This window comes from Xyrauchen texanus, chromosome 37, assembly GCF_025860055.1.
Source record: "Xyrauchen texanus isolate HMW12.3.18 chromosome 37, RBS_HiC_50CHRs, whole genome shotgun sequence".
Classification (NCBI taxonomy): domain Eukaryota; kingdom Metazoa; phylum Chordata; class Actinopteri; order Cypriniformes; family Catostomidae; genus Xyrauchen; species Xyrauchen texanus.
The window spans coordinates 20,126,864-20,141,607 of NC_068312.1; the positions used below are offsets into that span (position 1 = coordinate 20,126,864).

Here is a 14,744-nt window from a genome sequence, read left to right on the forward strand (position 1 = left end):
CCCCTGTACTCTGTGAATTATGGCAGGAACCCCAGGCCACAACCAGCGTCTGTGCCTGTAGCCTTGACCGTGCCTGTAGCCTCAACTGTCCCCATAACCACGCTCCGAGCTGTCTGGAAAAGAACACTTTTTTTTTTTTCCCCCAGTCTCTGCCTGTACTCGTGACCACTGAGGTCGCTCCCAAGTCTCTGCCTGTACTCGCACGACCACGGAGGTCGCTCCCAAGTCTCTGCCTGTACTCGTGACCACTGAGGTTATTTCTCAGTCATCCAGGACTCTTAGCCTCGAGCTTACCTCAGCTCTGCCTCCCACAGCTCCACCCCCTAAGTCTTCCATGACTCCGCCTGCCTCATTCGAACATCTCCAGGCTTTGCCTGCCTCTGTCGACCCTTCCTTGGCTTCGCCTCTGTCTCCTACTGCTCTGCCCTCAATTGCTGGATCTCCACCTCCTATGGCTCTGCCATTCCACCACCTGTGTCTCAGATCTTCGAGTCTCTCATGGCTCCACATTCTATGGCTCTACCCCCTATGCCACCACCTCCTGCAACCAGATCTCCTCCTGTCCCAGCCCTGTGGCTGCCTCCCAGGCCTCCTATCCCAGACCCTGCCTGTGGTCACTCCCCTGGCCACCTGATCATCTTCCTGGATTCTTCCTCGCTTCTATATCATCCTACCCTCCACATCTGTCTTTGGGGTGCCAGAAGTCATCCCTTGGGGGGGTGTTATGTCACAGTTTATGGATTATTTTGAAATGTTTTTTGTCTTTAGTGTTCCCCAAACTATGTTTCCCATGATTCACTGCCCTCATCACAGCCATGTGTTCCCCATCTTTGTTCCCAGGTGTTCTGTGTTTGGTCATCACCCTAATTTGTATAAATACCCTTTCGTTTCTATCATGCTTTGTCAGTTCTTGGATACATGTCTATCGGTTCCTTAATGTCTCAGTTATTTTGTATGTTTGTTCTTTGTGTTCTCCATGTTATCTTCATTAAAAGCCTGTGAATAGAGCCATGCCTTTCATCTCTGCTGCACAATCTTGAGTTACAAAGCACATTTCAAGCAAAAGGGATTTAATCTCTCCCAAAAACAACACTGCTCAAGAACTACAAGAAACTGCTGGATTGTAGTCCAGCCATTTCTTCCATAAATTATCTGTCACTATGTAACACATTTGCAAAATGCTCGACTAAGGGCTATTTTGGCCTGCCCTCAAACAAAGGTAGTTATAGCAGAGGCCAGGATGAGTTGGGTTAGTGTTGTCGCCATGTCGAGAAGACACTGTTTTCACTGGGAAAGCAAGACCAGGAGTAAGCATCTGTTCTCCGTTAATAGCTCTGGCAACAAAAGTTCGGCAACACCATTCCAGCAAAAGTTGACTTAAAGCTACAAAATTAAAACTTACCACTGTGCAATAATGTTTACAGATGTTAAGGAAGCCTGAAACTCTGTTATGGTAAGAAGCGTTACATTTCCAACACACGCTCTACGTGACCAATCACAACAAACTAGGCCAGCTGACCAATCAGAGCAGGCTGGGCTTTTCGGAAAGGGGGCTTTAAAGAGACAGGAGCTACAACAGAGTGTTTCAGACAGTAGGTAAAATGAGGTGCTGCATCAATGTACAGTATTAGAAAAATAATGTGTTTTTTGAACATTAAAGCATGTAAACCTATTCTAGTAGACTCCCAAAATAAAATTAAAAACCTGTAAATTAGCATAATATGGGCTCTTTAATCTTTTTATAAGATAAATGTGAAAACAATGGGGAATTGTTTGCTTCTGGTTAAATGCAGCTGTTCAAAGTTAAAAAATAGTAACAAAAATTTAGAACAAATTTGAACATTGCAAAATAGTGGTTTCTCTTAAATTCCCAGAGGTACCTGCCTCGTATTTTGAGTGGGCATAGTGTTTTATGTACAGTAAGTTCAGCTTGTTTCCGACAGACCCTACGGAGCCAAGCCAATAAACAGAGGCTTTAAAGGTGAATTCATACTTTTTTCCTCATTAAATAAAGTTTTACTCCTAAAGAAATTAATAGTAATTTTGAAACAGATGTATAAAATCATGACGACTTACTTATCAGTAACCTTATAAAAAGCTGTTTTATTCTATATGCAGATGGTCCCCTAATGCATGTTAAGATTACCGGTACATGACTGGCTGAAAATTATTCAAAAGGCCACAATGCTGAGTTCAAAATTAAGATATAAAATGTGCCTACTTGAATGTAGTCAATATATTTTCTTAAAGGAATATTCCAGGGTCAATACAAGTTAAGCTTGTTACATTAAAAAAAAAATTAAAAAAAAAAAAACATTAATAAAAAGCATTTTTTCCAAATGTAAAGACATAAACAAAAAGCATGTTTATATGATTTTAGTGTGATAAAATCACTAACAAACCTTTTCTGTGTAAAGTTATATACAATTCTACAATTTCGTTACATGTAAACATTTGATTTTCAGAGATCACAGATCTAAACATATAACTTTAGTAAAAAGCAAGCATAGCAAACCTAACTGGATACTGAGATTATAAAACATGTTATGAAAATGTAAAATTCCCCTGTGTTTACGTTTTAATCACTGCCTTATCTTATACCTCATAACTCTTTTCTGCAAAGTTGCTAGCAGTATCATTATAAATTAACAGAGGGAATTCCCTGTAGTAAAAATACAAAGCCCTTGAATATAATTTGAAAGTGATAGTTATCTTGTCAGCTGTATTTCAATCAAAGAATCTCACCCAATGTTGAACTGCTTCATTAAAAATTACAATTTCAATAAAAATCCCCATATCATATTACACTTATTTGTGACCTATACATTTTCAGTATCTTTCAGAGATCTTTGATATCAAACTCTACACAAAGATTCAGTACAGGGGAAGTGTGTCTTTAGAGTTCTGGTTCTTTAATGTTACTGTATCGAAATTCTGCCCTCTGGTGGAAGAATGTCACAATCAGGAACTAAACAAGTAGAAGTCAAGATTTAAACAATTCTGCAGATTCTGTCCATGTACAACAGATCTATTTGAAGGTAAATGAGATTAAAAGTTATTAGTACAATGACACTGGTACAGCGATTTTACACAAAGATGTAGACATGTTCGTAATTTGCAGTAAACACAAATAACAGAGCAAAGCTTAGCCTATTAAATACATTTTTAAAATGGAAATTGTGCAAAAACAATGCATAAGTCATTTACAACTGGCTGACACCAATTATTTTAAAGGAATAGTTAACCAAAAAAATGTAAATTCTTTCATCACCTACCCTCATGCCATCTCAGTTGCGCATGACTTTCTTTCTTCAGCAGAACACAAATATTTTTAGAAGAACCTTTCAGCTCTGAAGGTCTATACAATGCACGTGAATATTGATCAAAACTTTGAAGCTATAAAAAGCACACAAATCAGCATAAAATTACCCATGTGACTTCTGAAGCAATCCAATTGATTTAAGAGAACAGACCAAAATATAACTCCTTTTTCACTATAAATCTTGACATAAGCAGCATCCTTGGTGATCATGATTTTAAGCTTGATTACACTTTCTAGCGTTCTGCGCATGCATCAAGCACTAGGATGTATAGTCGAGCTTGAAATCATGATCGTGCCTAGAGTCTACAAAGGCAAGATGTACAGTGAAAAAAGAGGTATATTTTAGTCTATTTTACCCAAAACAGATTAGATCGCTTTAGTAGACATGGATTAAACTACTGGTGTCTTGGATTAATTTAATTCTGCCTTTATGTGCTTTTTGGAGCTTCAAAGTTTTCGTCGCCATTCACTTGCATTGCTGAATTGTACAGTATGTAAGGACCTAAAGAGCTGAGATATTGTAAAAAAAATATTAATTTGTGTTCTGCAGAATAAAAATAAAGTAACATCTAGGATGGTATGAGAGAGAGAGTAAATGATGAGAGAATTTTAATTTTTGGCTGAACTCTTCCATTTAAAGTGCCTCATGTGAAAGTTAATTTAACCACTGTGTGGTGCTTAATATCTGTGGAAGTGTTCTGTAGATATGTTGCTTGCTGATAAAAAAAACATGATATTAAAATGTTTTTAAATAAGAGCAAACATTTTACAATCTGAACATTTTGACCAAAAATAGAAAAAACAAGGTCACACATCTCTCTTCATCTCTATCATTTGACATTTGGGAGACAGTTATCAAACATTCCATTATCAAATCTGATACAGCATATTTTGAAGGACCACAAACAAACAGAGGTCTGTCTACATTTTTCTTTCTCTCCCTGGCTGTCATAATTAGTGTTAACCAACATGATCATTAATACACAATTCAGGTATATTCAATACTTGAAAATCAGCAGCTATATACACGAGAGATTGAAAACTGTCAGCCTTTGATCCTCTCCTTCACATATTCCTTAAAGTGATGCTGAAATGCTTCACTCTGTAGGACCCAGATGGGAATGGCCTGCACAATCCAACTCTAGAGGTGAATGAGGTCATAGTCATTCAACCACACTGCTGTACCACAATACACGCATTACTGTGTCATCAAAATATTTCTGATTGAATACGATTATTAAAGAATTGATCGTTACAATGTATAACATTTGAGGTCAATACCAGTATAGTATGAGTGACGCTACCACATGTTTGGTCACCAGCTTTCAGATACTTCAGTGAGCTTCTCACAAACTCCTCAGCTGTGAATGTGACCATGTCTGGATTCTGGTATCCTGTCATTGATGTCGAAACTCCGAATGGAGCTACTGTCTGAGAAGAAAAGCAGTCTTGACTGAGGACAGTAATATGCATTCAGTGAAAATTTAACTAGTACTTATAGGGAGATTACAAACAAAGATAAACAAATTAAGTTAACTTACAGCTTCAAAATTACAGTGTATTGTGTACAGTGTACAGTGTACAATATCAAGTTGTATAATAATGTTCAATCAATAATCCACAATATACCCCAATATATTGGGGTATCAAGTACTACATTAAAAAACTTGTCATGTCATAGTTCATGTTTTTGAAGAACAAAATAAAAAGCATTTGTTCACATTACAGCATTGCATTGTACCTGAATGATTATCCCCTTGGATTTATATTCAGCTTGAAGACCCTGTGAAAATCTTTCGCCAAAAACCTGTTTGTGAAAAGATAAAAACCATCTGTTTTTATTCAGTCATATGTTTGTGCTTCATTTGTGCCCTCATGATTTACTGTTATTATCAACAGGATACTGAACATATTTGATATATTTAACTGTGTAGTGTGTGTGTGTGTATATATATAAATATATTAACCATTACATTTTAATGAATTATATAGAAAAAAATCATCTAACATTACCTTTAATGCTATATTTGTCAAAAAATACTATTGTACATTATTGGGTAGCTGATTACCCAAAAGACAAAGTGATTGGGGACATTATGGCTCTGAAATAACTATTTTTAGTCTCAATACAACATACATTTAATTAGATAAAATGTTTATTTAGATTATTCCCTGAGTTCTTGCAAACATACAGAAATTGTGGAAGCTGTTCACTTTTTATGAATATCTTCCTTATGATACAATTTTCTTAAGAAAAGCAGATATGAATACCAGCAGCATTGAGCAGACATAAGACTAGACTAAGACAATTAAGTCGCACTAATATAGAAATGCAGTCTAGTAGAATAGACTGATAGAACTAATTGACTTTCAACAAAATTGTTTGTTCCTGACTAAACTTACCTTAGATGCTGCATACAAGGTATATATGGGGCAGGGTATTTTGGCTATCCCAGAGGACACATTCAGAATGACTCCCCTTCCTCTACGGAAATACATATAATCAGTCATATCTAGAATATGCTCAAATTGATGTGATCTTGAAATTGCAGAAAACTATTAACAGAAAGTTTAGAGCAAATAATACAAAAGAAAGAGCCAAACTTTTCCTGCATTCCTGGTAGCACAATTCTGCACATCTAAATAAGAAAGAAAACACTGTGCAAGTTACTTCCATGAGCAGAACGACTTGAATGGAAAACTATTAGATGTAATAATTTAGATTTAAATGTCCATTTCTGTGATTGTTTCCATTTAAATAACCAAATGTTTTTACTCACCTTAACCATGGCTTTCACATTGCAGTTGATAACAGCATGTATTCTCTATGAGGGTCCACCGCATGAAACATAAATGACAACATCAGATAAACACTTGCTGATATTTACATTACAATGTCTCTCTGTTTAGTTTCATGTTAGTATAGGGTTATTCTATTACTGCAAATGAGCATTGTAAGAGCTTTACCCAACCATCTGGATGTATTGCATTTCTAAGACATTAAAAGATTACTACATTGTATACTGTACTCATATAATGGTATCTGGTAGACACATACAGTAGGATATACAATAATACATATATTGACAATGACATGAACATTCATCATTGACACCAGGAAATCTCACCTCTTCCAAATCGGCTGTTTCAAGCAGCTTGCAGGGTATTTGATTGGGCAGAATCCCAACATTGTTGACTGTGTTTAAAAGTAAGTAACATTAAGCAGCACTGCCAAACATGTTAGAACCTAAAGTCACGATAAACAGCTGTAATTTGTTTATCTTGTTCAGTTTGTTCATAGAAAATAGATAACATAACTGCGTTCATAATTTGATACATTCAAAAATCTGATTCCCACTGACCTAAAATACCAATATCCAAACCCTCAATGTTTTCCTTAATGTGTCCATATATATCATCCTTGCTGAAGTCAGCAGCTATTGTTTTGACCTCCCCTCCTGTAGTAAGCTCTGTTAGACCAAAAAAGATAACCTGAGCCCAAAGTCTACAGCCATATAGAGAAATTTATATTACAACAGTATATGCTTTACCAATCTTCCTGGCTGCTCTGTCAAGCTTCTCTTGATTTCTGCTGATTATAACCACATTCATACCATGTTTGGATAGCTGCAAACAAAGACATGACATACAAAGATATCCATTCAACACAGGGCCATCGCCTGAATTCATGGGGCCTGGGACAAAATTACAAAGTTTAAGATGGCACTAATGCAATGAAAACACTGAGCACACTTCGATTTAACCAACAAGTCAGAGTAAAAAAAAGATGTTCTCCTATTACAGGCAACAAGACATAGTATTTAGAGTATCTAATGAATATGCTGATTTTCATAAGATAACAACAGAGGACTCCTCAAAACAGTGGTATAATGAACTGACCAATAAAGTTGACGCAAAATGTATTTAGTCATTTGCCATTTTTTTTTAAGCTACATTTCTCTGATACAAGTATTGTCATTATCCATGAACCACCCACAGTTTTCACTTAAAGGACTATTCTGGGTTCAGTACAGGTTAAGCTCAATCAACAGCATTTGTGGCATAATGTTGATTGCCACAAAACTTTATTTCGACTCGTCCCTCCTTTTCTTTAAAAAAGCAAAAATCTGGGGTAAAAATCTGTCATAATGGAAGTGAATGTGGCCATTTTTCAATTGGTATTAGCGTCCTTCTTTATAATTTCCTTTAAATGGTGTTTCATACCTCTTGTGCATAAGCTCTGCCTATTCCATCTGAACCTCCAGTGACCACTGAAAAAGAGGAAATATTTAATGATTAAACTTTACATCATACATGGGATGGTTTGAATAATGCTGACTTATTCAGCAGGTAAATTTGAACAAATACAGAGCGGAAAAAACCCCAAAAAAGCCAAAACAACAACAACAACTTAAGACTAACAAAGACACATGCCTTGCCAATGTATGTCTTGTGTAGATTTTTTAATTGTGCCAAATCTGAGAAAACCCTAATTTGACACAGTGCTCTTCCAGATAAATCAGATAATATCTGAACACAATCTAACATGATAATATACAAAGTATTCCATCTAAATAACTATTAACTGTAAATAATTGACTCGTTCTTTCACAGAAAATAAACTCTCAATTCATCTGTATCCAGAACATGATAGTCTCCTATCATCACTCTCTCTGATAATCTCACACACTTGTTTGTTTTGTTTTAACAGGATTTACTTGAAAAGACTGCGTGTACCCAGCAATTCAGTAAACAAACAGGGAGCTGGGCGCCTGGGCCTGTATCTTTTCTCCACTACTGAGAACTATTACTCCATCTGAGAATTTCACATTATGGACACGTACACACTACAAAGTTTCGGGAGTGACAACCGCATTTAAATGCAGGAGTGAATCCCCCAAATTATCGAACCATTTTGGGGGTGGGGGGTCATGGATGTAATGGGCCTCTTAATTCCCTTAAAATATTTAAGGTGCTGAATGCAATAATTTTCTTATTAAAGGCTTTAAAGGAGATAAAAGCCCTAAATTTGATCATTTTTGGTTTTAATAGATACATTGTGTCTGTATTTCTAGCAATTTCCCTGTTTCAGTCATCTTTTATTTCTTGTTTGTGCTGTCCCCCAAAAAAGACTAATATAAATTGAATTTATTTTCATCAATAAATAAAGTACACAAAATTATTTACTGCCCTCAAGTTGTCCCTCATTGTGTTTTTTCCCCCAGTAGAATCTTTTCTTCAAGAATCCTGACGCTGCTCTTTTCCAGATAAAAACAGTTAATATTGACCACTCCTGTCAAGATCCAAAGAAAAGAAAATTATATTAATATACCATAAAAGTAGTCCACATAACACAAAGCTGTTGTATAGCCCCAGAAAGTTTGTAATATAGTGCATGTGTCACATGGACTACTGTTATGATGTCTTTATACTGAACCTTTAATAGTGCTTTATAGTATTTGTCCTTTATAAAGCTTGATATAAAGCTCCTGCTCACTATATACTGTTATTATATGGAATAGAGCTGCTTAAAATATATATTTTCATGTTCCAACAACATAAGTGTGAGCAAATGAGTGAGTAAAAGTACATTTTCCCTTTTTAGGTGAACTACTCCTTTAACTGGTGGCTATTTGTTTTTAGCACAAACCTGACAAGGACATACACAGAAAGAAAAAAAAATGGTCTCTTTTCAAATAAGACTCTTAGCATATGCTGTACAAAATTCAGAATTAATTAAAGACATGAAGAAATTATTTAGAAAATCTTACATTTATTGTAAATTATTACCTAATAATAATTGCATTTAAAAATATATGACATTGTCCTTAGACCAAAACCTAAAAGCACAATAGAAGCCACAAGTCACAGGTCTCACCATGTTCCTGTTCTAAACTGATGGTGATAACACTCTACTTTGTCTTTTATGGATAATTTTCTTAGACAACATCAAGGAAATTTCTTAAAAGCTACTTCAAAAGCCTCCCAGACAACATTCATTCAATTCCTTTATAATATACAAACATTCACTCTTTATCTTATGCCTGATACACTGTTCTCTGTCCTTTTCTGCACCGGCTCATTTTATGACAGATTACCAGTCCAGCCCTGTACATGACATATTTTAAATTCAAAATGGTGAGTTTCACCAAACGGAGGATATTTGCATCCTTGGAAATTACTGTCGGTCAGTGCAACATTACAATCATAAAAACAGTGGTCAAATATTGCTTGTTTTGTTAGATACATGACACATGACACTAAAGCTATTAAAATGAACTACTTTATAATGGATTATGCTGGAATAATCCACAAGGTACCAGCTGAATTAACCTTCATCGATTTGATTGGCTATCTTAAATAACATTGACAAGTGGTGTTAGAATACTGAACATGCTAAAAATGTTACTTTTTATTTTATTTCTGCAACAGCTTAATGACAATTAGACAGCGGTGCATAACGGACTGCAGCAGAACAGCAACAACGATATCAATTATGGGGGGCAGTCTGGTCATATCTGATTATTGGGGAGACTTGTCTCCCTCAATGTATATTGTGGTTACGGCCCTGGATTTACACCAGGAGAAAATGGACACATCTCACACGTGCCATTAACAAGTTGTTGTTCACTTCGGTTCCATACACACTGCGCAGAATTTTTGAAAATGCGGTTGTCAGTACCTGAATATTTTGGGAGTTAATTCGGTTGTAGAATGCAGTTGTCACTCCTGTACTATACTGTGTTTGTGCAGAATAGGATTAAGCACTAAAAGGAGAACTGACAACCGAATTTAGTTGCAGTGTGTGCATAGCGTGTAGGTGGTACAAGGGAGTGGGAGGAAAAGGCACTGGGTTGACCAATGTAAGAATAATATGGAGGAAATTATGTAATATGTAATCACTGCTTTCATTGCTTTCACAGTCTACAAAAGCAAAAGGTTTGAGCTAATGTCTGTGCTGTCTCCTGTGTGTGAAATTGGCCTTTTCTGTGTCTTTCTTTCTCGTTTCCCATGCTTTCGTTCTTTATTCACGCCAGTGTTCTTGATGAACAAGAAGTACAAGTAGTACCCTGCTTAACAATCTAAAGCTCTAGAAATCTCAAGATGAGCTACATATTTGGAACGTGTCTGGAAGTCCATTTTCCGTTGGCTTCATGAAGAATTTTATTGTAATGACAGAAATTTGGCAAATGTGACATAATTACTCACCCTCATGTTGTTCCAAACCCATACGACTCTTTCTTCTGTGTAACACATTATGAGATGTTTAGCAGAATGTTAGCCTCAGTTACCATTTACTTCCATTGCATCTTCTTTCCATTCAATAAGTGAATAGTGACTATGGCTGTCTTTCGACCTAATAACTCCTTTTGGGCTCCATGGAAGAAAGAAAGCCATACAGGTATGGAACAACATGAGGGTGAGTAAATGATGATAGAATTTTCATTTTCGGGTGATCTGTCCCTTTAAACATTCAATTGGATCTGAACAAATCATGATTTTTCAGAACGTGCAAAGCATCTTATAAAGCTCTCACAATTTTATTTATTCTAAGGAAGGAAAAGCAGATGTACTATGTCTAAACATGCTAGAAAACACCCCTTGGAAAGGAACTATGTGCACACACACACACAAACTAGTTTTTATATCATTGTGGGGACTCTCCATAGACTCCATAAGCTCCTGCATTTTATGGATTTTATACAGATCTAACAATAATTTCTATCCCCTAATCCTATCCCACACAGAAAACTTTTTGCATTTGTACATTTATTAAAAAAAACATTGTGTAGTATGATTAATAATAAGCCATTTTTCTCGTGGAGACCGCTAGCTGGGCCCCACAGGGTAGGTGATCTTAGGTTTTACTATCCTTTTGGGGACATGTACCCCACGATGCAGTATAAATATATGCGCGCACACACACATATATAGACATAAGGTTTTCAGGTTTTACTATCCTTATGGGGACATGTACCCCACGGTGCAGTATAAATATATGCGCGCGCACACACACACATATATAGACATAAGGTTTTCAGGTTTTACTATCCTTTTGGGGACATGTACCCCACGATGCAGTATAAACATATGCGCGCGCACACACACACATATATAGACATAAGGTTTTCAGGTTTTACTATCCTTTTGGGGACATTTGGTCCCCACAAATTGATAAATACATGCTCACACACACACACACATACACACACACACACAAACTTGTTTTAATATCATTGTGGGGACTCTCCATAGACTTCCATGCATATTATGGATTTTATTTAGATCTAACAATAATTTCTATCCCCTAAACCTAACCCTCACATATAACTTTTTGCATTTTTACATTTAAAAAAAAACATTGTTTAGTATGTTTAAGAAGCCATTTCCCTCGTGGAGACCGCTGGCTGGGCCCCTCAGGGTAGGTGATCTCAGGTTTTACTATCCTTGTGGGGACATTTGGTCCCCACGATATAGTATAAATATGCACGCACGCACGCACACACACACACACACACACACACACACACACCAGGACGGGCTTTTCAAAGCCTTAAAGTGAAAGAACACTTGCAGAATAATAAAAAAAAAAAGTTATTTTGATTTCAAATGAACAGGAACCACTTTTCAAATTCGAAAGAAATGAAAAGAGTAATAACATGTCCTGGAACATACTGTTCTAATTGCCTTTTGTTCTTTGCCACTTTCAGTGCCGAAAAGGAATGGACAGAAAGCTTGGGAAAAAATGTCTGGAATTGTTTTTTCTTGTTGCTTTAGTTGTACACCACAGTTTGATATCAAGAGAGACATAGGAGAAGGGTCTCTTTTGCAAATATTAAAAGCTATTCAGGGAAGCAATACACTTTGTGTGACTAACATTACAAAGGAGATGAAAACCTGTTCCTGGGCCGTAGTCCGAGGTGTGTTGCTATGTGTAGATTGGGAGCCAAACAGTGGAACGGCACCAACAATCTGCTTACTGGTGGAACAGTGACATGAGCTGCTTTGTAATGTAGGTCTTAACAGAAAAGAATGAAATATAATCTGTATTGCACATAGCATGGCTGGTAGAAAATGTGGCAGGTAAATCTATGAAATAATTATGGAACATGGGACTATATGGGAAATAATTTATATATCAATTGAAATTACATTTTGCTGAGTGAAAGAGTCCACAAACAGTAATAATGGTTAAGAATTGCTTTGTAATTTTCAGATGAGCAGAATGCATCTGCAATTGAACCTTTTCTTTTTCTTTCTATCTTTCTGTCTTTCTTTCTTTCTTTCTTTGTTGTGTACATTATTGTAAATCTGCAACTTACCATTACAGGTTTTATTATAAGAATCAAACCTCAACTTGACAGCTAGTTTATCAAATTTGCATGACAAAATAGAGGAAATAAGTTCCAAATTCCAAATATTTTATCTGTAATATCATGGCAATTGACAATTATAAAAAAGTGTTTTTTTATCTCACCTGCCCATTTCCCCAGAGAGGTGAAAAAAGAGTCAGGAAGAGGATAGCAGAGCTTCGGTGCGAGCATCATAACAAGGAATACTAGTTTCCCTCCAAAAAACAGGACGACGCAAGTCCCTGTCAAGATGAAGATAATCTCAGTGAGAGTCATGGCAGAGTTGGAGGGCTGTTCTCAAGGCTTAAAGTTACTCCTTCTTTGCTAGCTTAGTCCCTCTATTCACTGCCACGGTTCTCTTGTTCTCTCATCTAATCTGTCCACAAGCTTTAAAACCTAATGCTGACAGCCCCCTCAGCCAATCAGAATGTTCTCTGCCCATTATGACTAGGCTATAATTTGCATTCCAGATTTGTTTTATTTTATTTGTAAATTTTGGGATTTGGAATGGATAAGGTCACCTATTGTCATCTAAATCTCCGTTTGAAGTAAATTTAAGTGATTTACATTGTACCTTAGTCTCATTAGAAGAGACATACAAAGAGTTCAGAATATGGCCGTAAGAATGTTGATGTTTACTGGACTCTGAACTGGTCAAATTATTCTGCACTTAAATCCATACCTGGCTATTTGTGTAATACAGAAATGATTTCAAGATCCTCTGATTTATTTTTAAATGCCACCATGTTGTTGCCCTACATACCTGCTTTATGATTACTAAATATACCACAGATATCACTCGGATCATCCAACTGCACCTTGCACTGTAGGCTGTAGCAAATATATGGCTGAAAAGTGGAGATTCAGCCTTTAGTCACTATAGACACAAGCTGTGGAACTCTATCTCAGAACCTTCGAGCAGTTGACTCACATAAAAAATAATTGCAAAGAACACTTGATTATTACAGATTTTCCTCAGTTATTTATTTATTTTCACCTTACATTTGCCTTACATACAGTGTCCCCTCTGCAATGTACTGTAATTTGTAAACACAATTAATAATAATAATACTTTTATTTATACCCAATGGCGCGTCACATAGAAAAGGCAAAAGAAATAATCACTAAAAAGTTAGGGAAAAGACCATTAACAGAACAAAGGCAATGAAAAGCAATAAACATAAAAATGAATCCAAACATACAGACAGTATGATCAAGACAAACATATTTATTAAATATGAAAAAGAAATATATCATTACAGGTGTCTACTGCAAAAAGTGTTTTCAATTGGGGTTTAAAGACCTGAACAGATGCAATTCCATATAAAATGTAATTTTATATAATTGTATATATACAAATTGTATATGTTAAGTATATTAAATGTCCAATTAAAATACATATTGTTTAAAATAAATCACAAATTAGACATTTTAGTTAACATTAATCAGGTGAGGAAGTAAAGGATCTATCTGGAAGCCAAGTGTTCTGTACTAAGAAAGAGAAGTCCATTTTAAACTGAACAATCTGTCAACCATGTGTTTGTGACTGGTTTACTTTACTTAAGGTGCACTCAGTAAATTTTTCCCCATTAAAAAAGTTTTAGTCCTAAAGAAATGAATTGTAATTTTGAAACATTGATCATCACCACTAACATGAGATGAGGACTAGTCATATCAGTAACATTATAAAAGCTTTTTCATTCTACATGGGGGAGGGGCGCCCTCATCAACGGCTGAGGTGCCTGAGCAGGAAGACTGAATCCTGTTTTACTGTCAGCATTTGTAAATTGATTTGCCATAAATGTGCAATGTCATCTGACATTGTCTGACATTGTAGGGCTCTACGTTTAGGAGCGGGTTTGGTTATTAGCAATAATTCATAATTATCATAGATAATTATCAATTATCAAATTCAATAGAATATTAACTATTATCAAAAATAATAATTAATTATTAAAATTAATGGAACATTGATTAGAATCTTATTGATCCTTCAAATTCAGTATTATCAAAAACAATAGAACATTAATAAGGATTAATATTGCCGGGGCACCACCCTGGATTCAGGG

The 14,744-nt window shown here is 35.9% G+C and overlaps 1 protein-coding gene across 2 annotated transcripts; it reads right to left on the minus strand.

The window, feature by feature from the left end:
* Positions 1-2,104: 2,104 nt before the first annotated feature.
* Positions 2,105-13,021, minus strand: LOC127630753 (17-beta-hydroxysteroid dehydrogenase type 3-like). Of its 2 annotated transcripts, XM_052108502.1 has the most exons (11): positions 12,801-13,021; positions 7,547-7,593; positions 6,874-6,949; positions 6,685-6,792; positions 6,451-6,518; positions 6,103-6,147; positions 5,927-5,961; positions 5,726-5,807; positions 5,064-5,129; positions 4,604-4,753; positions 2,105-4,463 (listed from the first exon to the last, which is right to left on the minus strand). In XM_052108502.1, the coding sequence occupies exons 1-11, from the start codon at positions 12,949-12,951 to the stop codon at positions 4,368-4,370; spliced, it is 924 nt and encodes a 307-aa protein (XP_051964462.1). In that variant the 5' UTR covers positions 12,952-13,021; the 3' UTR covers positions 2,105-4,367. The 2 variants fall into 2 exon arrangements, with proteins under 2 accessions (XP_051964462.1, XP_051964463.1); XM_052108503.1 differs by lacking the exon at positions 6,685-6,792.
* Between the last annotated feature and the right edge of the window lie 1,723 nt (positions 13,022-14,744).